General features: G+C 39.7%; 2 protein-coding genes across 3 annotated transcripts in view; one reads left to right on the forward strand and one right to left on the reverse strand.

The window, feature by feature from the left end:
• CENPP (centromere protein P) overlaps nt 1-27,777 on the forward strand; it is a 198,280-nt gene that overhangs the window by 80,447 nt on the left and 90,056 nt on the right. The window lies entirely within an intron of this gene.
• Nucleotides 2,528-27,451, reverse strand: ASPN (asporin). Its single transcript, XM_070735785.1, has 8 exons — nt 27,312-27,451; nt 21,271-21,554; nt 15,557-15,669; nt 14,858-15,071; nt 13,205-13,315; nt 6,318-6,411; nt 4,483-4,621; nt 2,528-2,725 (listed from the first exon to the last, which is right to left on the reverse strand). The coding sequence occupies exons 2-8, from the start codon at nt 21,533-21,535 to the stop codon at nt 2,528-2,530; spliced, it is 1,134 nt and encodes a 377-aa protein (XP_070591886.1). The 5' UTR covers nt 21,536-21,554; nt 27,312-27,451.

A 27,777-nucleotide genomic window follows, 5' to 3' on the forward strand; every position in this document is an offset into this window, starting at 1 on the left:
CCTGTTAGCAAAGTACAGTACAGTACTAAGATTCAAGTTCATGTGTAGATTTATACTGTGAATAATATCTAAAACAGAAGCAGTACTATCACAGTAGTACAAGATTTCAATTCAATATGTTTAATAAAACAACTGAGCATTTTTTTGTTCTCTTAACTTAAACGAACAATGCATATACATTAAATATAGAAGTAGATAGCTATTTTCATACAGTACCATCATCAGTTAACCAACCATAACAAAATATTTTGTATACAGTACATGCAGGTTGAATTAAAGCAAAGTTACAGTACTAAAGCAGTAATATACAAAAATTGGATCCAGCTTTAATAATACATAAAAGACAAGAAGTTGAAAAGTGGTCTTAAATTAATCATAAAAGTGTATTGTCTACATCAAGTGAAAACACATGTGAAGAGCTTTTTTCTTTCTTTTTTTCTTTCTTTGTTTTTTTTGTTCTGTTTTAATTTGGGTTACAGTTTTCTGTCTTTAAAGCTATTTATCTGTTTATCTCACATGTAAAGAGAAGGCTAGCCAGAATATCTATAACAGCTCCTGGGAAAATATATTATTTTAACTCAGTTTTCAGTTTATTTAAATGGGTCTATTTATAGGTATAACAGACTGTGACTGTCATTGACTCTCTGCATACAGTAACTCTATCTCCTTCTGTCTCTTTCCTGTTTATGAGCTACACATGATCAAGATCCTAACATGCCTTAAATATATTGCCACAACATAAAATACTTTTCCTATCTTAGATCTTAAAATTCTATATTTTAAGACTCCTGTATTTTTTGTAGAAAATACAGGAAATACCAGATCGTGTATTTGTACTCCCTATGTAGAGAATATTCTCATTTCTCTTATAAAAATATTTCTACATGTTAATATTCAGGATATATATGTTTTTGTTATAAAAGTAGTGTATACTTCCAAGACATCCACATGAATAAATATGAAAGCCTTTGAGGCTAAAGGGCTTGATATTAAATTTGTCTTTCAATTTAGCATAAATACTTAAATATTATCTAATGTCATAATGACTTAGATTATCAGATTAATAATACATTGCCCTATAGAGCTTTTTAAAGCCAGTTTAGTTTACTTTTGTTAAATGTTCAACTTTTTCCTCTCGAGCTATGATAAATACTTATACAGGTATTATGTTCTTTCCAGTACATAACTAATTATTTAATCCCCTTAAAATTGTTTTAAAACATATTATTTTCTTCTATAACAAAAGATGAAACCTGGTGTGGATCTCAGTGAACGAAACAACCCAATTTTGTGCTAAGAAACCATTTATTCTAGTACAATTGCTAAATTACACAAATTAAAAATATAGAGAAATAAATTGAAGGAATTTAATGGGATGTTATGTTTTTAATTATAATAAGTTTATTATGTTATTATGTTGATTATGTTATGTTTTTAATTGTACAGTAATACCTCATCTTACGAACTTAATTGGTTCCCGGACGAGGTTCGTAAGGTGAAAAGTTTGTAAGATGAAACAATGTTTCCCATAGGAATCAATGGAAAAGCCAATAATGCATGCAAGCCCATTAGGAAAATCCAAAACATTAAGGCTTAAAAAAAAGACGAAGCTGAGGCAAACGGAGTGGGGGAGGGACAGCGAGAGGTGGCAAGAGTTGGCAGTCCCAACGAAGCAAGGTGAAAAGAGCCTCTCTTGAGCTCCATGAGTCTTTCCCTCCTGTTTTTGCCCAGCCCACTCTGCTCATTTCCCCCATACCTTTCTCCTTTCTTGAATTCCATGAGTTTCCCTCCCATTTTTGCCCACCCCACTCTGCTCATTTCCTCCACCCCTTTTTCCTCTCTTGAGTTCCATGAGTTTCCCTCCCATTTTTGCCCACCCCACTCTGCTCATTTCCTCCACCCCTTTTTCCTCTCTTGAGTTCCATGAGTTTCCCTCCCATTTTTGCCCACCCCACTCTGCTCATTTCCTCCACCCCTTTTTCCTCTCTTGAGTTCCATGAGTTTTCCTCCCATTTTTGCCCACCCCACTCTGCTCATTTCCTCCACCCCTTTTTCCTCTCTTGAGTTCATGAGTCTTTCCCTCCTGTTTTTGCCCACCCCACTCTGCTCATTTTCCCCATGCAGTTTGGAAGGGGGGAGCTTGTCGCTGGGATTCAAAGCAGTGCATCCCAGGGAGAGGAGCCTCAGGGAAATCCCAGCAATGCAAGAACGGGGCGCTTTGGCTGGCAAGGGACATTTGGAGGCGTGGATTCCCAGGGAAATCCAAATGCTTCAGCGCATCCCAGAGGCGGCTGCTCGGGTTCGTAAGGTGAAAATAATTTGGAAGAAGAGGCAAAAAAATCTTAAACAGTGGGTTTGTATCATGAAAAGTTCGTATGAAGAAGGGTTCATAAGGCGAGGTATCACTGTATTAGTTTAAGTATTTTGTAAAAAAATTGGGCAGTATAATTTACAGATTTTAACAGTTTCAAGTTTTGTGATGCTGGTTTTAATAATAATATTTTAATAATACTTTGCCGATACTATTTTATTTTCCATAATTTGCAATCTGCACACTGTTTCTGTTTAGTACACAACGAAAAGTTGCTGGTTGGATATCCCAGTATTTGACAGGATTCTTGAATAAGCTTATGCCATTATATAGTGTTTTCTTCAGCCTTCCTTCTGTTGGACAAAAATCATTCACTCCCACGCTTGAAATACTATTTGAGTGAAGAAAGACAATCTATGAGAAGATAAAAAGAAATTTAAGTAATCACCATATAATTTGTTTCTTTAGACTAGAATACAATACAATAGAATACAATACAATAGAGTACAATAGAATATAGATTAGATTAGATTAGATTTATTCAATTTGTATGCCGCCCCTCTCTGTAGACTCGGAGCGGCTCACAACACAAAACATGGTACAAATCCAACAATAAAAAGCAATTTAAAACCCTGAGTATAAAAAACAATCATATATCTCAGACAAACCTTGCGTAAAACAGAAAACGGCCTGGGGGAGTCAATTTCCCCATGCCTGATGGCAGAGGTGGGTTTTGAGGAGTTGAAAGGCAAGGAGGGTGGGGGCAATCTTAATCTCCGGGGGAGCTGGTTCCAGAAGGTTGGGGCCACCACAGAGAAGGCTCTTCCCCTGGGTCCCGCCAGACAACATTGTTTCATTGACGGGACCCAGAGAAAGCCAAATCTGTGGGACCTAACCGGTTGCTAGGATTCGTGCGGCAGAAGGCGGTCTCAGAGATATTCTGGTCCGATGCCATGAAGGGCTTTATAGGTCATAACCAACACTTTGAATTGTGACCAGAAACTGATCAGCAACCAATGCAGACTATGGAGTGTTGGTGTGACATGGGCATACCTGAGGAAGCCCATGATAGCTCTCGCAGCTGCATTCTGCACGATCTGAAGTTTCCGAACACTCTTCAAAGGTAGCCCCATGCAGAGAGCATTACAGTAGTCAAACTTCGAGGTGATGAGGGCATGAGTAACTTTGAGCAGTGACTCCTGGTCCAGATAGGGTTGCAACTGGTGCACCAGGCGAACCTGGGCAAACGCCCCCCTCGCCACAGCCAAAAGATGGTTCTCTAATGTCAGCTGTGGATCGAGGAGGACGCCCAAGTTGCGGACTCTCTCTGAGGGGGTCAATAATTCCCCCCCCCAGGGTAATGGACAGACACATGGAATTGTCCTTGGGAGGCAAAACCCACAGCCGCTCTGTCTTATCAGGGTTGAGTTTGAGTCTGTTGACACCCATCCAGAGCCCAACAGCCTCCAGGCACCGGCACATCACTTCCACTGCTTCATTGACTGGATATGGGGTGGAGATGTACAGCTGGGTATCATTGGCGTACTGATGATACCTCACCCCATGCCCTTGGATGGTCTCACCCAGCAGGTGATCAAGTGTGATTGGACACACAAGATATTTGTTTTGGTGCATATGCTCTCAGTGTATATAAAAAGACAAGATTAAGGTTACTACCACAAATATTTGCCAGTTAGGGTTAGCAGGTTAATAGCCCCAGATCAATTCAATACAAATATAAATTTAGAAGTACCGTACTTTTCAGAGTATAAGATACACCTCCTCGCCTAGCTAAAAGAGGGTGGAAATGTTTGCATGTCTTATACACTGAATATAGCCATTTTTGGCCTTCTGAAACCCTGCCCCACCCATCCCAATTTTGCCAAAAACCTGTTTTACCAGGAAACAGGGAGCAGAGAGTTTGGGAGGCCTGCATAATACTCCTGGGGCTGGGGAGGGCAAAAACATTTTTGTTCTTATTTACCTCTTCAAAATCTTGGTGCATCTTATACTCCAGTGCGTCTTATAGTCCGAAAAATATAGTGTGTAATACCGCATTGAAACAATTAGTAATGAAAATGAGATACCACCTGACTTGGCTAGCCATAGATATTGTTACGAACTTGACAACTGTCTCAGTAAGAGCAAGATAAAAAAGATTGTTGCATTACCTGTAGATATTTTAGTTCTGAAAGACCAGCAGGTACTTTTTTCAGTTTGTTCTTTTCTAGATGAATTTCTCTAACATTTGGTATATTAGCAAAACTTCCATTTTCCACATCTTTGATTTTGTTGTTTCCCAATCCCAACCTAGTGGCAAATTTAAAATTAAAATAGCTCAGACAATATATTTTATAATTTTTATAATTTTTATAAGTTATAATATAACTTGAAAAATGTATAAACTTTAAAAACAGTATTTCAGGACTTCATTCTGAAAACTATTTTCTCAAGAACTGCTTTCCAATATTCCATTGGGTTGTCAGAATATTGCTAATATAACTTGCATTTCTTCTTTAATATTCTTCTAGCATCTATTACATTCCTTTAAAGTTATCTTACCTCTTTTAACACAATTTAATTCAACTTAATATATCCATAGTAGAGCCATATATATCATTTTTTTCAAGTGTTTTGAAGGGCACTCTGTTTTTTTTTACTTCATTCTCTCCATCTATTATTTATAGACATAGCCAAAATTCTTCAGTATATCTATTAGAGTTAGAGTTATCAATCAGTTAGAGGTCACAACATCTAACCTGCTTCAGGAAAAAAAGATCTTCCTGACCCCTCTTAGGTTCAAAGAAAAAAAATTGAATACAACAATACAGTATAATGGAGAGATGTATTTATATAAATCAAAGGAAAACAGGAGACCTCAAAGGAATAAAAGTTATTGGAGCTGTTCTTAATAAGTTAATATTATTATTATTTATTAGATTTGTATGCCGCCCCTCTCCGAAGAGGGAATTACTGTTAAGGAATTACTGTTAGAAAACATTACATCAAATATTGAATTATTATAGTATCAACATTTTTAAATTTTTATTATTTATTTGCCTTGTTTTTCTATATAACTCTTAAATTCTTTCCTGGAGGCTAAATGTATTCCCTTGGTAGGAAATGAAGCAGGAAAAAGCTTTCTCTTATATCCCCATTGGTAAACTTCTAAAACAGTTGGTCTTCTTGCTGATATTAATGTTAAACATGGTAATGTTAATATAGGTCAGCTGATATAAGTCCTAATTCAGTTATGATCAAATAAAAGACACCAGGCTATGTTTAAAAACAAATGACAACAAGTGCAGATCTTTCAACATTGAAACAATATTCCAATTTTATTGACTGGTTAAGCTGCCATTTTTTAGCTGCCATACTTTTGAACCAGTTGAAATTTCAGAAAGCTCTTCAAGGTTAGCTTATGTTGAATATTACAATTGGTTTACCATGATCGAATCAGAACATAAGAAGAGTTGCAGTTTGCATTAGAAATAGTTGGGCAAGCGCCCGTTAACATCTGATGCAATCCCATTCTAGAACAAGCTGTTGTCTGGGCACAGACCATGGGGGTAATGCTCCCGGTTTGCTTGTGCCTATAGGTCATCAGAGAGCCAGTTGCAAAGGCAGTGTGAGGCTCCACCCACCTGACCAGATGCCACCGTTTGGGTTCTTTTATTTTCTGTGCAGAAATAAAAACCCAAAAGGCAGCATCCGGGTGGGTGGGTGGAGCCCTGTGCTCCCTTTGCAACCGGCTCTCCGATGACCCCCAGGCATAAGAGAACCAGGAGCATTTCATCCCTGGCACAGACTCTGGTTTTCCATACAGCAACACCCCCTCTGTCTATCAGGATTTCATTTTAATTTGTCCCCTTGAATAATATTACTGAGCCTAAAGAACATTTAGAGAAATTGACTGCTTTCTGTTTACCACTTCTACAGACAGTATCAGCAGCGCTAAATGTTATCAGTGTAATAAATGGCAACTCTTTCAAAGCTTAAGGTCTACCTCTGAAGATTTTTATATCGAATTAAATCTTCAAGTTCAATCGCCGAGATTTTGTTGTCATCTAGGTGAAGTTCCAGTAGACTGGATGGTAACCCTGTTAAAAAAGGAAAATATGCATCTTGAATAAGTTAAACATTAAACCTTAAACATCAATATATTATTAGATATGTGGAAATCAAATGTGGCAATATCAAATATTTTTATGGCAGCTCTAATTGTTACAGGAATGCACCGTCACAATGATCAATGAGGCATATCTTGTTCAAATACACATGTCAGGAATTAAAATTGTATAGATTGCTAGATCAGAGCAGGATCACATCTTCCAGGTTGTTTCATTCACAAGAAGGAAGATCAGGACATCCCATACAAGCAGGTGTCTTACTGCAGGTCAACTGAGAATATCACTTTATGCCAAATTATTGACCTATTTCTTTATTTTCTATTATTATATCAACAATACAACACAGCAAACGAGATCACTATGCTGGATTTCGTATTTCATCACCAATGGGACGCTTCCCAAACACCTAGAACTGCGTGATGTAGCAGCGAATTATGTGTGCTGATCCCAGTAAAGCAGCCTTTTGCAATTGACAGATGGAGATTTTGTCAATTCCAATGGTTTTCAAATGTCTACTGAGATCTAGAGACTACTGGGACCACTTTCACTGGCTTATGCCAGAGTCGTTGAAGCTCTATTGTTGTTGTTGTTGTTGTTATTTTAATATTCTGATTTTTATTCAAAGCTTTAAAACACAAACTCCAAAATGAGGACAAAAAGAAAAATAAACACAAGAATAAAATAAAACTAGACAAGACTACATAAAAAGAAGAAAATGTGCATTAAAAAACCAAAACAATAAAGTATCCCTCTTCGTGAATGCTGATAAATATATTTCAGAAATAATGATGGCCCCTCCCCTTGCAGGCACACAATTTATAAATTTCTACAACACTGTTTACCTTACCATCGTGGCCTACATCTATGTATTACATAGAACAAAGCATAGTTAAGAGGTAAAGCCAACAGCAGAATTAAATTTCAAAATCCTCTGTTAACAGTCCATTGTATTTAAGTCACAGAAAGTCTACTTCTTTATTTTCATGATAAAACTGGCATGTTCTGGTTTCAATTGGGACTTCCTAAAATCTGGGAAATAGATCTATAATTTGAGTGCAATTTGGTCAGCATTTGGTCGCAACATTTCCTTTTCTTCCCTATATAAATTTGAGAAAAGTATTGCCATTTATTACGGTATGTCTTATTTCCAAGAAAATTGTAGTAACAATTTTTATGAGTGCTAAAATGCATAGGTTGTGCAGAACCGACACAAATCTACATAGCATATGGAAAATGGTAACAGTATGTTGATCTGAAAAATAGTTTTCAAAATTAAATATAAGGCACATTTTTTTTATTTTAGAACTGTTAGCCTATATGCACAACAAAAATATGTGGCATCTTAAAACTAACAAATGCCCCACCACATAGAATTAAAGAGATGGAGGCATTAAACTAAATTTTAATATGATACTGCTTGTTATATTCATGTATCTGTTTTCTATGCTGTTACACTATGATATAAAGCAGTGGTCCCCAACCTTTTTTCCACCAGGGACCAGTTTCAGCAAGACAATTTTTCTATGGCCCGGTGGGGGCGGAAAGGGGGTTTAGCTTATCGTTCCATTGTCTCTCTCTTCCCCCCTTTTTAATTTTGCGGGGGAGTTGAGGTGACAGAGGGAGGAAGGGTAGGAGGGGGCGGTTTCCTGTCTCTTTCCCCTCCTGTTCACTCGGGACCGCCGTTTGCCTTTCAGCAGTTCCAGAGGACACCCCCCCCCGTTCCGGCTGGGATTGCAGCAAGGAATCCCAGAGCAGGGGGAGGTGCCTCCACGGACACAGTCACCTTCCTTTGCGATCGCTGCCTGCTTGGAGCGCCCACCAGTGCCAGGTCTGGTAATTTTCTTGCAGCAAGGAATCCTTCCAAAAGAAAATTACCAGAGCTGGTGGGGGGGGGGTTTCATGGTCACACACACACCCCTGGCTTTGCTCCCACCCAGGACCCCGGGAATAGCAAAAAAAGAGCTGCACAATGCCAAAGCCTTTTCGTTTGAGCTGCAGGCAGAGCGAGGGCTTTGCAAGGGCTTTGCAAGGAGGAAATAGACCACTTTTGACGAGAGAAGAAAGACAGGAAAGGAAGAAAGCAAGCAAGCAAAGGTTTTCTCAGCCCGAGGCAAATGGCGGTCCCAAGTGAATGTGAGGGGAAAGAGACAGGAAACAGCTTGGCACTCGCCGGCTCCACAGCAGCTGCTGACTCCGCGGACCGGTGCAACATGCCTTGCGGCCCAGTAGTGGTCCGCGGACCGGCGGTTGGGGACCCCTGATATAAAGCATGCCTTTGGTTTCACATTATGGTTTAGGAAAATATTAGCTCTCCAATGATTTAATCTTGGCAGCATTATTATGAAATGCCAAAAAACAGCTTCTTCTTATTGGTTTCCCATTCTACATTTGTTTTTCTCATTTATGTATGAATGTACATTTCTGTTTATTAGATTCATAACCTAGTCACTAGTATTCATACATGTTGGCCTTTGAGATTTATTTGCAAATTATTCTTGAAGTGAACAGACATATGCATCTATGACTTGAGTGTTTATGTATAGGGCTGCAAAATAACTTTGAATATACCAATTTCTTGTCCTTGAGAACGTGCAAATACATAAAATTCAACTTTCATAATTTTCAGCTCATCTTGAAACTAGAAGCTTAGGTAACATCAAATGTTATTCCAATATTTTTCCCTCCAATTTTCAGCATATTTCATAGCATAAAGTCACACAGAAAATGATGAAAATTTACATTTGAATAAATGTGTATATTATATGCTTATATTTTAGCATTTGTTAGCATACAGCATGGAAAAAGGGAAACAGAATGGTACATTAGGGCTAATTTGCATACTGGTATATAGTTGGTTTTGGTAGTTAGAAGGGAGAATTCTGTTCATTCGTATGTTGGTTGTTGGTGAATCTGCATCACAGAGAGCAGATGGCTTCTCTTAATGTTAGGGTTCATCAGGGAATATATATATATATATGTAGATTGTTCTGAGTTCGGGTTTTGCCCTGTGTAATATTTTGCATGTCTATGCGACGTTTCGGCGAAATCACATTCACCATCATCAGGCTGAAGTTCCAATCTTATATATATTTGTTTGTTTGTTTTCGTAGATTTTCACGGGTACAGGTATGACGGTCTTGGTATATTCGGGTTTCTTCCCATGTAGGATTTAGAAATTTCTGGCAACGTTTCGACGAGGTCCCACTCGTCATCTTCAGGCTGGTGTTTCTGTCCTTGTTCTAGAGTGAACACAGCGAGACCTGAGCTGCCTTCCTTCTATAAATACTGGTGGCTGGGTGTGGTTTGATGGCTCAGCAATTGCCTGCTGTGTAGAAACTTCCTGGTGAGTCAGTGGGGTAACACCTGGGGTCGTTGATGTAACTGAGGTATGCTGATTAGTTAATGGTTGTGGATTAGGCGTGATATCCTGAGTAATTGGAGCTTGCAGGCTACTTGATTGTTTTGCAATGTGTGTTCTGAGTCTGGTTTCAGTTTCTATGGCTGGGATACGTTTGAGGGCTGGTTTCTAGATGTCTGGTAGGCGGGAGGTATCATCCCGCTTGTTCATATTTTGGGGATGTTTTTCTATCTCGATGGCTTCCATGATTATTCATGGAGAAGGCCGACCCTGTGGGGCCTAACTGGCCTCTGGGACACATGAGGCCATATGTAATCTGGTCCGATGCATTGTAGGGCTTTATAGGTCATAACCAACACCTTGAATTGCCTTCGGAAACCGATCGGCAATCAATGCAGCTTGCAACATGCTGGAAAAACATGGGCATACCTTGGGATGCCCATGACTGCTCGTACAGCTGCATTTTGCACGATCTGAAGTTTCCGAACATTCTTTAAAGATTATGTGGGTTTGGTGGGCATAGCAGGGGAAGGTTACTGTAAAATCTCCATTCCCATCCCAGTGCAGGAGAAGGGTACTGTGAAATCTCTATTTCCTCACCAGTCCAGAGGATTTTGTTTACTACAAAATCCCCCTTTATTTCCAGTCAGCTGGGACTCCGGAGGCAGAGAATTGATGGGGGGGGGACAAATCAGAGATGGTACTTATCAGTTCTTTGAACTACTCAAAATTTCCACTACTGTTCTCCAGAACTGGTCAGAGCCTGCTGAATCCCACCTCTGTTATGCATACCCCCTCTTTAATGTCATTTTTAAGATTGGATGCAAAGATATTATAGTTTACAGTGATCCCCCGTTTATTGCGTCCCCGACCATTGCGAACAAGGTACTTCGCGATTTTTCAACCCGGAAGTCAAAATACCATCTACGCATGCGTGCCCTTTTTTTTTTCTATGGGCACGCATGTGTAGATGGCAACCAGGAGATCAGCTGCTGGGCGGCTTCCCTGGGTCTTCCCCCTCTTGCTGGCATCAGCGAGGAGTTTCCCCACCGCCCACGCAAACTCCTCGCTGCCGCTCGCCCGCCCTTCGCCTGCCCATGCCGTTCGCTCCCCCTCTTGCTGGCGGGAGGGCGAGAAGCCCTCCCCAGCACCCGCTCACCCGCCCTTCACCGCTCGCCCGCCCTTCGCCCTGGCGGAGAAATTCCAGCCCCCACCTGGTCCCACCCGATCCTCCTCCCTGAGGCAGCTCGCCCTCCCATGGCCGCTTCCTCCACCCTCCATCGCAAGCCCTCGCCACCGCAGCCAACGCGCGCTGCGATCTTCAAGCCCGGCTCCTTTCGGCCCAGCATCCCGGGCCAAGCAGCTGCCTTCCGTGACTGAGCCTGGCTGGCCCGGAAGATCGTAGCGCGCATTGGCTGCAGCGGCGAGCAAAGCCAAGCCGGCAGAAATGTCGCCGCCGCTGCAGCCAACGCGCGCTACGATCTTCCGGGCCAGCCAGGCTCAGTCACGGAAGGCAGCCGCTTGGCCCGGGATGCTGGGCCGAGAGGAGCCGGGCTTGATCCGCTGAGCCTGGCTGGCCCGGAAGATCGTAGCGCGCGTTGGCTGCAGCGGCGGCGACATTGCTGCCGGCTTGGCTTCGCTCGCTCGCCGCTGAGGAGCCGAAGATTGGGGGGGCGCCGCGAGCGAGCGAAGCCAAGCCGGCAGCAATGTCGCCGCCGCTGCAGCCAACGCGCGCTACGATCTTCCGGGCCAGCCAGGCTCAGCGGATCAAGCCCGGCTCCTCTCGGCCCAGCATCCCGGGCCAAGCGGCTGCCTTCCGTGACTGAGCCTGGCTGGCCCGGAAGATCGTAGCGCGCGTTGGCTACAGCGGCGGCGACAATGCTGCCGGCTTGGCTTCGCTCGCTCGCCGCTGAGGAGCCGAAGATTGGGGGGGGGCGCAGCGCGCGAGCGAGCGAAGCCAAGCCGGCAGCAATGTCGCCGCCGCTGCAGCCAACGCGCGCTACGATCTTCCGGGCCAGCCAGGCTCAGCGGATCAAGCCCGGCTCCTCTCGGCCCAGCATCCCGGGCCAAGCGGCTGCCTTCCGTGACTGAGCCTGGCTGGCCCGGAAGATCGTAGCGCGCGTTGGCTGCAGCGGCGGCGACATTGCTGCCGGCTTGGCTTCGCTCGCTCGCTCGCCGCTGAGGAGCCGAAGATTGGGGGCGGCGCGGCTCTTTTAAAACATCGCCGCCGACATGGGGGGCTTGCTAGCACCCCCCCAAACCCGGGTTGGGGGTTCGGGGGGGTGCTAGTGAACCCCCCATGTCGGCGGCGATGTTTTAAAAGAGCCGCGCCGCCCCCCAATCTTCGGCTCCTCGCTAGCGCTGCGGAAGTTTAAAACACCATCTGCACATGCGCAGATGGTGTTTTTACTTCCGCAGCGCTACTTCGCGAAAACCCGCTCGTTGCGGGGGGTCCTGGAACGGAACCCTCGCAACGAGCGGGGGATCACTTTATTCACTAATGTTTTTCTTTTCTTGAGTTGTTATAAAAACATGACATACTTTTAAAATTGGGAAATAAGTATTTCTGAATTCTTGGAATTCAGATTATTTTTTTAATGATTTGACAGAAGGCCATATTTTTTAGTCCTTGATGTTCCTGGAAGGTTGTCGAAAATGATTTGCCAGTTTAATGGTTTTGTGGATTAGAAACCATACTTTGTATAATTGCTGCTCCTATGAAATCTTTTTGTTGACCATCGTAGATGTTGATGCTTAAAATTCACTTGACTCTGACTTTCCTATCAAGTGCAATTTATTGGTGTACATCTCAAAAGGAGAGTGCTACTTCTTGAATAGGAATGATAAATTCCAAAGAGATATGAACTATGTTTCTCCTTGTGGAACATATCAGTATCTGCAAGTTTAAAATGGTCAATTTAATAAATAACTTGTCATTTGGCTAACTTGTTAATCTAAATTTTGCCTCCAGCTCTAACAAGCATTCTTTCTAGATTGGATTCTAGCATAAAACAATATGCTTTTCTTTGATGTCTATCAGATAAATGAATTGTACAGCTTGTTTATTTGCCTTCAACACAAGTATTGCATATCTAGAACCTCAACCATTGGACAGTGATTTTCTGTAACTTAAATCTGGATTGGTTAGTTTGTTCTTTTTACTGTTTGCTTAGTTGTATAGGTATTTTTTTCTTTCCAAGAATGTCATTGATGTGCTTCTGGATTCTGTTTTCAAAAATCACTGAATTCTTCTGGATCCTATTTTCAAAATTACTGAATTCTTACAATATGTCATTACACAAGTCAATTATAGTTATTTTAACTGAAATAACATATCAATATCAAATTTGAAATATAGTTTATAAAGGAAGTTAAGTACATTAAAAAAAACCAAATACATCATACCTTTTGGTACAGATGTTAATTTTGCTTCTGCTATCCTTATATGATAGACTGTCAAACCTTCAAAAGCCCCAGGTTCTATCCCATCGTTGTCAAGAGGATTTGCACTCATTTCTGTCAAAAGAGAGCACATTTTATTAGTTGGAAGTACAGATTTTCAAACTCCTACAACATCCCAATTGGGGTTTTTATAGTTCCAGTGAAAAGGGTACAGTGATTTATTTTTATAAACTGTTAATCTTTAGATGACTGAAGGAAGTAACTTTGTACAAAGGTGTAGCAAACTTCCTAACATCCCTAATTTATAAAATACGTCATAAATTCATGAACAGATTCATTTCTGGAGGAATATAAACATCATACATTAAAACCATATGTATCAAAACTTCTAAAAAGAGTGAAACATTGGTGCACTTCATCCTTTCAAAAATAAACATTTCCTACAGACAGCCACACAATGAATTAGACTATTAAGTCTGTCACCAAACAAGAGGTTGCCACATATTCAGTTCCAGTAAACAAATAATTATCTGCTTTCTCTCAATTCCAGGAGGCAGCTATTTTGTTTAAACTATGCAGCACAGAAAAATAGGAATCTGTGTTCTGTTTTGTGAAATTTGAACCAGAAGATAGCATTAATTATCTTAAAGGAGAGGGGTTTTTATATGATGTTTCATTTGCTTTTGGATTAATACAATCTCAAAAAATAGAAAATACAGCAAGCAGACTGAATTACGTATATCACATTAAGCCTCCAAATCTTGAAGTATAGCTTTATATTATGTTTGAAGCAGATTCATTTGTTTGCTTTCTTCGGTTCCTAGGTCACATTGTTTTAATGACAGAAGCAGCTCAGTACTCCTATTCATCTTTATATAAAAATTACAAACCTCAACTTCCATAAAATTATTACATCTAGATAATCCTTACAAAATGGAACATAATTTCACAAAATAGGTTTTTAGGAATTTTGAAAAAAGGAGACAAGATTTGCCATTGTAACATTAAATAACTGTTGGTTTGTGCCCTATTGATGCTATATGATGTAGTCTATCTTATCTTTGAGTGATTATTTTACTCAATTATAATTCATGTGCAGTGTTCCCTCGATTTTCGTGGGGGATGCGTTCCGAGACCGCCCGCGAAAGTTGAATTTTCACGAAGTAGAGATGCAGAAGTAAATACCCTATTTTTGGCTATGAACAGTATCCCAAGCCTTCCCTTAACACTTTAAACCGCTAAATTACAATTTCCCATTCCCTTAGCAACCATTTAGATTATTACTCACCATGTTTATTTATTAAAGTTTATTTTAAAAAATGTTTTTTAAAGGCAGACGAAAGTTTGGCAATGACATATGACGTCATTGGGCGGGAAAAACCGTGGTATAGGGGGGGAAACCGTGAAGTATTTTTTAATTAATATTTTTGAAAAACCGTGGTATAGACGTTCTGCGAAGTTCAAACCCGCAAAAATCGAGGGAACACTATCAGGATTCCATATTTTTTCTCTCCTAGTAAGTTTACCTTTTTCAACTAATGGTTTATATATTTATTACATTTGTTCACTGCCCATCTCTGATTTTGGGAGATTCACAGAATAACCTTCTCCACCCTCTGTTATGGTGCAGCAGATTTATAAAAATAATACACTTACCTAATACATGTAAAGACTTCATTCCATTAAATATGTCTTTATGAATCTTTTTAACTTTGTTGTCATGAATTCTTATCTCAGCTAAACTTCTTGGCAGATTTTCTGGGATCTGAGTTAAATGATTATGGGACAAGTAGAGGCGCCGCAACTTCTTTGTTGACTGAAATGCTTTAGGATGGATCTTTGTTATTTTGTTGTTGTTCAAGGCAAGGGCCTAATCAAAATATGAGGTTAACATTAGATATTGATTTTATTTTAAAGTTGTCTCTTAAAAGGACAGTATGATATTCTTTAAATGGAAATATATTGGGGGGGGGGGTTAAGTACTCAAACTTTTGCAAGCCATAAAACTCCAACATGAAATTGTTTATATATGATTTGAATAAAGCACAAGTAACATGGAAAGAGTCACTAAAGACTTCCAAAGCAAAATTAGATTTAATTCTAATATTACCAATGAGATTTTATCTTTTGCTTTTACCATAGATTAATAAAATGATCACACTATATATCAAATTACTGATTTTCCAGAACAATTATCTTTACGCATCAATTTTTTATTATTTTTATCTTGTTACTCAGCATATATACACACACATATAAATGTATGTATGTGTGTGTAGATAGATAGGTATCTAGATAGGTATGTAAAATGAAGCATAGTAGTGTCCTAAGAGAAAGTTCAGGAAATGAGCTTACATATAGTGATGAAAGTCCTTTAAAATCATTTTCCTTGATCTCTTTTATTTTGTTGTTTTGAAGATCTATCATACGAGTATCTAATGGAATATTCTTTGGTACAGAAGTCAAACCTATTTACAAGAAAAAAAAATATGAATATTGATTTATTAAACATATTTCTGTGCATTGCACTCAATGGAGACTTTTCGTGCCTTTTATAGAATACATACAAATTACAACAGTAGCTTTAAAAACATTTTAAAACCCCATTAAAAATTTTAAAAGAAACATTTACATCTGGGGAAAGTTTTCTGAAACAATTTGGTTTTCAACAGCTTCCAAAAGACTAACAAAAGAGAACCATTCTTTTTGCCATGGGTAAGCTGTCCCACAGTCCAGTGTTAGCTCTCTACAAAGAAACAGCACTACCAAGCTTCTTGAAAGTGTACAATTTGCCTTTGTTTTTTTGTAGTAGCTCCAATTGGTCAGGGTTATTTGGTTATTGGTTATTTTACTGAAAGAGTAGTAGATCCTTGGAACAAACTTCCAGCAGACGTGGTTGGTAACTGAATTTAAACATGCCTGGGATAAACATATATCAATCCTAAGATAAAAATACAGGAAATAGTATAAGGGCAGACTAGATGGACCATGAGGTCTTTTTCTGCCGTCAGTCTTCTATGTTTCTATGTTTCTAGGGTGATATTGACAGGAGTAGGCAGTTCAGAAAGATACCTATAGGCAAGCTGCTAAGCTATAAATAGCTTTAATGAGTCAACTCCAGCACCTTAAATAAGACCCAAATGGCAAACAATGCAGGATCCCAAAAGTACCGTAATATGCTCGGAATGCTGGAATTGCAAAGGGAGGTAGCTACCTCATTTTGGACTAATTGTAGTTTCTGAATACTCTTTAAATGAAGTTCTAAGCAGAGTGCATTACAGTTGTGCAACTGTGTGGTAATAAGAACATGAATTACAGTAACTAGTCATCCTATCCCTAACTCCACCACAAAATACCTGCTGAAGCTGGGCATAGACCACTCTGGATTTCAGAAGTAACCCCAAGTTGTGAGCCTACTTTCTGATAGGTAGTGCTTCTGACAAAAGGGCATTGATGGATCAACTGTAATTCCAAATTGGCAAAGTTCAATTTCAGTTTGTTCTTTCTCATCCAGAACTTGACAACCTCTAGATACTGGTTAAGGTTAAAAATAACTTTCCTACAAGTCAGATGGCAAAATACAATTTGGTATCTTCAGGATATTGAAGATACCCATCCCTAAAATGTTGGATAATATCTTTTTTTCATGATACACAACTTTGCTAATAACTTCATATAAAAGTTAAAAAGCAGCGGATACAAGACAAACCCTGTGGTGTTCCATAAATCAGGGGCCACTGAGCCAATCTCTCTCCTCCCATCAATTAAGGAAGGAGTAGAATCATGGCTAAAACAATCCAAAAGTGGTTGATGGTCTCCAAAAGCTGTTGAAGTCTAATAAGACCAGAATGGGAATACCTCCCCCATCCAAGTCACAACTTCTAGATGATCTAGATTCTAGAACAGTGATTTTCAACCTTTTTTGAGCCGCGGCACATTTTTTACATTTACAAAATCCTGGGGCACACCACCAACCAAAATGACACAAATCTAATAAATAAATACATACATACATACATACATACATACATACATACATACATACATACATAACCCCCTCATATATACAACCCCATGTAACATCCCCTTATAAATACAGTCAATCATCAATCATCCCTCCTCAAATTTATACCACTGTCTCATTTCTGGGTACTTCTCCTGTCTTTCCCCCTTTTCTCTCTCATGTTTCTCATTTCTCTCTCTTCCTCCCTTTTTCCCTCATTCTTTCTCCCTCTCATTTCTCCTCTTTTTTCATCCCTGTCTCTCTCCCCCCCTTATGTGTGTGTGTGTATACACACTCGAACCATTTCCAAAACCAGTTGAGGGCTGGGTTTTTTTTCTCTTTTATTCTTTTCAAAAACAGGTGTGGGCTGGGGGGGGTGTTTCTTATTATTTGGGTGCTTTTTACCATATGCTTCAAGAATCACCTCTCTCTGTCTCTTTTGTTTCTCTCTCCTCTCATTCTCTGCCTCAATCATTTTCTCATTTCTCCTTTTTTCTCCCCTTTCTGTTCTCATTTCTCTCTCTCTCCTTTCTTCTCCCTATCTGTCTCTCTTGCTATCTCTTTTTCTCTCTTGCTTTCCTTCTCTCTCTCTCTCGTTCTCTCTCTTATTTTCTTTCTCTCTCTCTTGTTCTTTCTCTCTCTCATGCTTTCTCTCTCTTGTTCTTTCTCTCTCTCTGTTGCTCTCTCTCTCGTTCTCTCTCTTATTTTCTTTCTCTCTCTCTCATGCTTTCTCTCTCTTGTTCTTTCTCTCTCTCTCTGTTGCTCTCTCGTTCTCTTATTTTCTTTCTCTCTCTCTCTTGTTCTCTCTCTTGTTCTCTCTTATTTTCTTTCTCTCTCTCTCTTGTTCTTTCTCTCTCTCTCATGCTTTCTCTCTTGTTCTTTCTCTCTCTCTCTCTCTCTCTGTTGCTCTCTCTCTCTCATTCTCTCTCTTCCTTTCTTCTCTGTGGAGGCCGGCGAAGGTTTTCCTTAGTGTGAATGTTCTGAGCAAGCTGGCAGGGGGATGGGAAGCAGCCCCTTTACTGACAGCCCGGGACGGGACTGTGAGAGGGGTGGGCGTTCCCACAGCGCTCGGAGCAGCTAGCGGCCGGATCACCAGCACCGCTGCAGCCACCGCTGTGGGAGGAGCCGCGCCCAAAGAAAGACGGAGAGAAGGAAGGATCAGGCGGGCGGGGACAGCCACAAGTGGAAGCCTCAGCCCTGGAGCTCCCACTTGCAGAAGCCGCCCCTTCCCCGGCTATTGCCTGCTGCCGCTATTAGGGACGAGAAGCCATGGGCGCGAGGGGGCCGACTTTCAAAGCAACCTTTGCCGGCGGGAGGGTGCCAAAAGCGGCGGCGGCAGCAGGCAATAGCCGGTAGAGTGCTGTACTGCAGACCACTGAAGCTGACTGTAGATCTGTAGGTCAGTGGTTCAAATCTCGTCACCGGTTCAAGGTTGACTCAGCCTTCCATCCTTCCCAGGTGGGTAAAATGAAGACCCGGATTGTGGGGGCAATATGCTGGCTCTGTTAAAAAGTACTATTGCTAACATGTTGTAAACCGCCCTGAGTCTAAGGAGAAGGGCGGCATAAAAATGGAATGAATGAATGAATGAGTAAGTAAACAGACAAACAAACAAACAAACAAACAAACCCTGATTGGACCGAAGACTGAAAAGGATAAAAATAATCCTTTTTTTGGATCGATTTATCTCAACCATTTCAACGTCAAGCCCAAGCAATAGATATATTGACTGCTTTATTGTAATTCTATTTATAGTACAGGAATTGACTTCTCTTGGCAATAGACAGGTAAAATTCTATTGAGCTTGAGGTGGGGAGGAGTGTTAGTCTTGGACTTCTTGCAGCTATGCAGTGATTCAAGGCTAATTGCCCACTTCAAATATCTTGCTAGCTGAGTATTGCTCACCATCAACTTTCCTTTAAAAAGTTAAAGTAATTCTTTACCACCATTGCATCCAAAAATACCTGGGGTACATCACATCAAGGCAACCAGAAGCGCTCACAATTTCCTGGAATCAAATTGTCACTTCCTCCATATGCTTCTCATATAAACTGTAATCCTAGTACTAATCCCTATTTATCTCAGTGTTGATTGTTGGCCAGTTTTGGTTGGTTTGTTTCCTTTTTAGATTTTGATTATCTCTTTTAAATAGTGTATGAATGTTGTTGATCGCTATGTACCTGTTGATGGCTGATTTGATGACTATATTTTCAGTATGGCTAGAGGCAAAGGTGCAAAAGAGCCAATGCAATCTTTCGCTAGATTAATACAGGTCAGTATAATGTCAACTTTATGAAAACTTATTGTTCCCCTCTACAATATGCTGCACTGGTCGGGCTGCACCTAAGATTTAATTTAGCAACAATTCAAGCTTTCTGCAAGTCAGAAATTAGGGGAAGACGTTGATAATCCCTTCTAGGCTACCGAATTTAGGAGCCGGTAAATATGGGCCATTGGCTTTCCTTAACAAATAGAGAAGGAACAAATACTGCAAATACTCATCAAGCAACTCTCTTTAGTAGCAGGATTCACCCTGTGACTTGGGGTAGTGATGTGTAAAGGAAATTCCTAGTGTAATCACCGAATTGGAGTGTGGGAGAGAGCCTGTGCTTCTGTTACCTAAAGAACATCAATAGAGTCATCATATCTGGCAGGCAATGCAGGAAGAATTCTTGCTGTTCTTGATGGTGAAAGCAAGAGTCTGGTAGCATTGCACATTATGAAATTTCCATGATAGAGAATCACCTGTTATGGTTCCTCGGTTTCAGTGAATATGTGGCTTGTGAACTTGCAATCTGCCCAACCCTAATTTCTTGGGAAATGTAACAGGAAGCTAGATTAAGCTTTGGAGATTCCTCATGGCATTCATGCATATGAGTCATGGCACTCTTTGATTGGTCCTATGTGTAAGTGCTGGTCATAAATAGTTTCTGCTTTCATGGAGGGTTTGCAGAATGTGTGACCTTATTGATACACAATGTTATATTCATATGCAATGGATAGTTACATTAAATTCCTTGTATAACCAAAAGTTATTAAGACTTGCAGCTGCACTGAGATCCAGTCTGGAGTTGCAGAAATAACTAAAATATAAAGTGTGCTTGTCTTACAGTCTGAGTTTTAGCCTCTGAAATCTCAAAGCTTGGCTCTGAATCTTTTCACATTAATATTTGGGTTTTATGCTTATAAGACACTCCCAACTATAACAGTTAACTGTGCTTTATCATAAAGGGAGAACTTCCCTGCAAAATTTCCCATAATATAAACATAGATCTTATGCATGTTGGTTCTGTGAAAGATTTTGACCAGGCTGAAAAAGGAATGAAAGACGAGCATCAATTTATCTTATAAATGGCAACTTAAGACAGATGATTAATAGTTCATTAATAGATAATTTAAAAAGATCTCACTTTTCTTAACCTCACTATCAATGAGTGAAAAATTTCTCTCATATTTTGCCACAGTCTGTATTTAAATATAAAAATACCCAACTGAATTACGTTTAATTCTTGCTTTCTTAATTTTTCCCATCTATGTGGGGCCTTTTCCCCATTCACTGTCTGCCATAATCTCCTGCCAATACCCAAGCAGACTTTAATTAATACAGTAATGATGTAAGAGTTCTGTGATGAATGAGTTTGTCCCATTTAAACTTGAGAGTCAGGTTTCTTTTTTCATTTTAGTCAATATCTTGAACTAACAACTGAAAATCAGCAGCATGTTCTCCCACAAATAATGCACTCCATCAGAGGCAAATAAGCAATTCAGTCAAATCATCAAAACTAACTTTCTGGAGTGTTACGCAATTGAAATTTTTGTGAACTCCAGATTGTACTGTAGCAAAAGAGGAAGTTGTTCATTTTGGTCACCAAAGGCAATAGGCCAATTATTGCTCATAATCAAGGTCAATTGATGGGAAAATCCTTAAAGCTTAAGATAGGTATTGAAATAGTATTAGTACATTTCTGGAGTTTTTTCTCAGGAAGCTGCAGAAAACTCAATAATTTCAAATGTCTGTATCCCGAATGTAGTGTATAGGTGTAGCTCCAATGATAATTATCCTTACCTAAATCAGAACAGTGGACAACTCTTAGATAGCATTGACATCCAAAGGGACATACTGGAAACATGTCAACTGGTATCAAAGGTGCTTTGGTAGGAAAAAGGGAATTGTCATCTTTATCATCATCGTCAACATCATCGTCATCATCGTCATCATCTGGATCTTCCATATCCATGAGCATTATATTCTTAAAAGTGAAGTATGAAGGCTTTTGGAACGGCTTAGCAAAACTTAAGGCCAGAAGGAGCAGAAGTATACATTCCTTCATATTTGTAGAATACACACTCCTGAAACAAAATATGAGTGCCAAACAGAAAAATGCCATTATTGATCTTGTAATTTCAGAAATACTAAAAAGAACTGCCATGCATAAATGACCAGAATATACCGTATTTTTTAGAGTGCAAGATTCACCTTAGTTTTTGGAGAGGAAAATAGGGGAGGGGGGATCTGTCTACCCGGTATTCATCTGGCTAGCGTCCTCAGTCTGGTCAGCTTCAGCACATTATTTTATCCCATGGTTAGGGTTTTAAAAACTTTCTTCAGAGGAAATAGCAATGAAAAAAGTCTGCAAGCTGGGAAGAGCCAGAAAGATCATTAGAGCCTCATTAGGGCTGGGGAAAAAAGCTTTGAAAAAGCTACATTTTGAGTGTAAGACGCACCCAAACTTTTAGCCTCTTTTGGGGGGAAAAGATGCATCTTATACTATAAAAAATACGGTAAATATTAATTCATCTGTTGAAATATTACTTGAAAACTAAGGTGGCTAAAATGTTTTATTTCTGCAAATTATATGGAACCCTAGAATTCTCTTAGCAACTTAACTTTTGAAACGAAGCATTTGATTGTGTCCAGAGTACAGTAGTATTGCCAAAGTGATCAGTTTAGCCTTTGGAAATGAAATATTGTAAAAGTTTGGAAGGGAAATAAGGCTACTATGCTGGAAAAGTTCCTATCCCACTCAGAATTCAGTCTCCTCTGTGTATAAAGAAACACATATACTTTTTGGAGTATAAGATGCAGCTTTTTCCTCCCTAAAAGAGGCTAAAAATTTGGGTGTGTCTTATACTCCGAATGTAGCTTTTGTGAAGCTTCTTCTGTCCAGCTCTAACTAAGTGCTAATGATCTTCTCGGCTTCCTACTCCCTCTGAAGCAGGTTTTTTCCCAACCCTAAGTCTTTACAGGCTTGTTTACTACTCCCTCTGAAAAAGGTTTTTTCAGCCCTAGTGCTGTGCTAACAATCTTCCCAGCTTGCAGCATTTTAAAAAAATTCCTACTCCCTTCAAAGCAGTTTTTCATGCCCTAAGTCTTTGCAGGCTTTTTTGATTCCTACTCTCTATGAAAAAGGCTTTCTCAGCCCTAACCAGGGGATAAAATAATGTGCTAAAGCTGAACAGACTAAGGATGCTAACCAGATGAATACCTGGTAGGTCATACCAATGTAGCTTAATGGAAAGGAGTTAAATCTGGGGAGGAGGTGTTCTGTCCCAGTGACGAGTTCCCCATGAAATTGGCCTACACACTGATTTTACAAGATTTAATCATGTAATTCTAATATTTTGGGAGCAGGGAGGTTTGGATTTAGAAATCCAGCAACAAAGCAAGAAATAAGTCTGTTTAGTGCCAGCTGCTAATTAGAGTCCAAAACTGAAATCAAAACTCACAGAGATTTTCTTTGATCACACAGCTCTCATTAACTGACTCACTCTGAGTTGGCAGGAAAACCAGAAATAATGAGCCCAATTCCCCAGTTTGTAATTCATCATTGAAATAATAACATCCCAAGAGAGAAATCTAAGCGGACATATGGAACATAACGAAAGTTGACTTCTGCACTGAAGCGTCACGTGGCTCAACCTTAAATAGCCTAAGAACATGGCCAATTGTTCTAGAGGTCTATTCACACAGAGACCTCCTTTTGCTTAGCCACTCATGCCTTCTCGCAACTCTGCATGCCCTAGCATCAAGAAGAGGCTCCTCCTCTTCTCCTGAGTCACTCATGTGCACCTTGGGAGGTGCAGAAGGTCCTGGTTGGCTTTCAGCCTCTAACACCACACCCTCTCTGACCTCCTCGCTATCAGACTCAGGTCTCAGGTACACAGACCTAGAGTACCAGGTCACAACTGTCTCTCGATCCTTGGGATCCGTGACCAGCTGCATGGGACATGGACAGGCCACAACAGGAGGTTACAACAGTTTCCTTTGTCATTTCTGGCAGAGTTGGCAAAAAGGAAAAAAGGCTTCTACACTTCATTAAGACTTCAGAAATGAGGGTGTTAGCAAGCAAAAAAAAATTTCTCTATGTTTTATTTTTCAATCCATACTCTTCATGAACTACTCATAAAGAGAGCATAAAATTTTCCAAGTATCAGTGCTACATTAATTTATTTTTAGTTTTTCTACCCCCACCCCCAATTTCCAAAACAGGAATACAGTGGTACCTCTACCTAAGAATGCCTCTACTTGAGAACTTTTCTATATAAGAACCAGGTGTTCACAATTTTTTTGATTCCCCTCCCCTCCCCTTCTTCCTTAAGCAGCAACTGTCCTTCTCCTTTTCTTCCTCCTCCCACCCAAATTTCTAGCTTTTATTTCTTTCCTAATGGGTTTGCATGCATTATTTGCTTTTATATTGATTCCTATGGGAAAAATTACTTCTACTTACAAACATTTCTACTTTAGAACCTGGTCACGGAACAAATTAAGTTCTCCACTGTATTTTGGAATCCTGCCATGTTGCAGAACTTCTCCAGAACGCCATTCTCCAGAACTTATCAAAACTAATTAAACATTAAAGTTCTATTTAGACCATCAGCTAGTTCCTTCAGGGATCTCTAGATGCATGTAACCTGGATACAGTGGTACCTCGGTTAACGAATGCCTTGGTTAGCGCACATTTCGGATAACAACCAAAAATTTCCGCAAAAATTTGCTTCAGATACTGAACAAAAATTCGGATACCAAAAAGAAATTTTTGGTTATTATTAGAAATGTCCCTCAGTCCCGCCCCCTTACCTCCCACATTATCTCTCATTCCCCCCTCCTCTCCTTACCTTTTTACCTTTTGCCTCTCTGCCTTCGTCTCCTCGTCAGGGGAGCAGCAAAGTGTTGCTTTGGCTATGACGAGGTAGGCACTGAGTTTGCTGGTTCCGGTGGTGGCTTCTCTTTGAGGACTAGCTGATGGCAGCAGCAGCTCTGGCGGCTTTTTTTCAAAGACAGTGGTGGTGGGGGCTGGGCATGGATGTGATGTTCCCGGCGCTGCTGTTCCTCAAAAGGAAGCTGCCGGAGTCGCCTCAGCCGTTGCTGCTGCCACCGCCGCCATCAGCTGGTCCCGGTGGTGACAGCAACTGTGGCAATGGCTGAGGCGGAACAGCAGCACTGGGAACATCACGTCCATGCCCAGGCCCCCGCTGCTGCTGTTGCCGTCACTGTCCTCAAAAAGAAGCCGCCGCCGCACTTGCCACAGTCTTCAAAGAGAAGCCCCCCTGGGACCAGCAAACTCAGTGCCTGCCTGCCAAAAAGACGAAGGCAGAGAAACAAAAGGTAAAGAGGTAAGGGGGGGGGAGTGAGGGACAATGGGTGGAGGGGGAATTTAAAAAATCCTTTATCGCAGATGGTCCGGGAAAGGAACACCCGCAATAAACGAGGGGTCAATTTTCCCCATAGGAAATAAAGGCTAGGAACCAATTAAATCCATTTCCATTATTTCCTATGGGAAAAAGTGTTTCGGTTAATGACCATTTCGGTTAACAAGCAACCTTCTGCAACGGATTGTAGTTGTTAACCGAGGTACCAGTGGGTTTTTTTAGAAAACTTGAGGGTTTCTGTTTTTGTACAGTATAGAAATGCAGTTAAATAAAGTCACAGAAAGCAGAAAATTTTTCATCCAAGTCATAAGAGATGATGATAATATGCATAGTGATCCAACACATTTGATTTCTCAGTAAATATGAGCTTTAAAAAGGTGAGAAATAATTAGGATGTAATTGTTTAAATTTCATAATAGCAATTAATTGATTTTTCTATAACTTGATAAGCAGTGTAATTCTGTGTTCTCTATAACTTGGTTTGGCCACCTAATTAAAGCAGACATGAGTGTGCACATGTAATTTCTGAGAGAAAAGCAATATTTTGTGAAACTTTAGATACCTAATGTCAAAAAACTTTCAAATATTCTAGCTATACATATCTTAAAATATTGATAGCTGGATCTAGGCATTTCTTTCATGCCATTATAGGATACAGCATCTTGTCTCCAGACCAAAAAATAAATTAAAAATGCATTACACTGTTATTCGGAAGTATTCCATTATCTTAATGAAGCCCTGAATTTTTATGAGCCAGTAAGATGAAAGCAGACGGGAAGAATTCTGTGAGCTACTAAAACTCCCAGTACTTTTTCATGAACTGTCTTTGCCCTCCCCTCCCTCCCCCAAGGATGCAGTGTAACATTGCTGCACTGCATTAGAATTAAATGGTTAAGGGAGATGACTGTCATATCATGGTCATAACCACAGCAAAAACTGTTATGGCAGTTTTAAGGCTGACACATCTGCTGTGGTACATGTTGCCTGACCCAAGTTCACTTTGAACAACTGTCTCTGTTATCTGGGCACCCTCTTTGATCCATAGTGTCATTTCCAGCCCTTTCTCTTCCAAATCACTGCTATATTAATATCTTGTCATTTGTATTAGACCCATTTAATATTTAACTTTAATACCATCTCAGGTTTGTCCATGACTGCATGTTTATCAGGGTTATAGGGCAAACATAGATTCCTCGTAAGTAAATTAGTCTAATCTAAGGTCTTGTGCTTGACTGTGGCCATTCAACTTCCAGATAACTAACTTTAAAAATAGGATTATTATTATTAAATTGTCTGAAAATGCACTTTCAGTATTATAAAATAATATGTGCCTTGTGCTATGTATGGTAATCCTTTATATCCAACAGATCATTCAAATATTAATGGCTGCCAAGGTTATAAGAAGTTAAATCCTGTTTTGAAGAAGTCATTGGTGACTTTGACTTTGAATAACATTAATCTAAGCCCTGATGATAATTTATCATTTAATTAATATATAATAGTAAATAGTAATCTCAATAAGAAGAAAAGTATTACATTTAAATTAACTGGCTGTTTAGGAGAGTGCTTTGATTTAGGCTGCCAGCATGGCCAGAAATAATGTTACTTAACGTTATTAATTACATTCAGAGAGTTGGGCTGCTTCATTTGAAATGCTAAAGCCTTCATCTGCATGGAGCTGCAAAGTTTTCCTGCCTAGTTTTGCCAGTACCCATATACCCTTACTTTAAAAGCATGAATATTTTTGAAGCAATGTATTTATATGTGCTGAGTAATCTGAACATAGAATTTTATAAAAATCAAATTACATTGAATATACATGAAATATGAGGAATTCCTGCTAGCATTAGTTTATTTAGAAATAAGCCCATTTGAGTTTGATGGCATTCCTAGGTAAGCATTATAGAATTACAACCTAAATGGTTTTCATCAGATATGCAACTGTTCTGTTTGATGCAATTGAACAGTCCAAACAGAAGAATGAATTCACACAATGATTTCTAATGCATATTATTTCTTCACCTAATAGCTATTTTCTAAATGCTAATTCATTTAGAATTAGCATTTAGAAAAGTTCATTCCACTTTTAGTTTTCTTCTTTTTATATAGTAGAGGGCTCAGCTGACAGAATAGGGGAGGCATTCTATACATACTTCCATTATCTTTTATCCCTTAGGAATCTAAAGGATGGAGAGATTGTGAATTGCTGAAAATATGGCTAAATACAAATAACTTTCTGCTTCATTAGGAAAGTTCTCTTTAATTCAGTAGGATTTAATTCTGAATGAACACATAAATAAATGATATATTTTTCTGTTCATAGTATAAAAGCAGTTAAATTACAGTGCATTGTTTTCTAATACATGCTGAAAACATTGAACAGTATTTAAATACATTATTAATATTGACAAAAGAACACTGATGCATTAATGAAAAGGTTTTTAAAAAAAGACCTACCTTGCAAATTTGCCAAGTCCCTTAAAAATGCTCCAGCTATGAAAATATTTCCACCTTGATAATTTATAAAAGATTGAGTTTATAAATTAACAGTAAATATTTTAAAGGGATTAAAAATGCCTTCTAAGGTCTTTTCCTTCCTGGCACCCTGGGTAATACTTGAATAAACTCCTTCTGTGGATTAGTCTATCTGAGCACTGAAGAATAACACTAAGGAAACTTGTTATTGCTCATGTGTTTTTCATCACTGCCTGTATCTGAGCCAAAACTTCTAGCTAACTCTAGACGTCTAAGTACAAGATGTGGTTAAATTTGAGCCTTAATAATGGATGGCACAAAGCCAGTGTAAACCCTGGATGGTTCATTGAAGTCGGTTGTACAAGTACACACCTTATGAAACAAAATATAGCATTTTCTTGTATGGCATTTTGAAATATGTTGTCTATCCAAAGCAATCTAGTACCTT

This window comes from Erythrolamprus reginae, chromosome 2 (genome assembly GCF_031021105.1).
Source record: "Erythrolamprus reginae isolate rEryReg1 chromosome 2, rEryReg1.hap1, whole genome shotgun sequence".
In the NCBI taxonomy this organism is placed as follows: domain Eukaryota; kingdom Metazoa; phylum Chordata; class Lepidosauria; order Squamata; family Dipsadidae; genus Erythrolamprus; species Erythrolamprus reginae.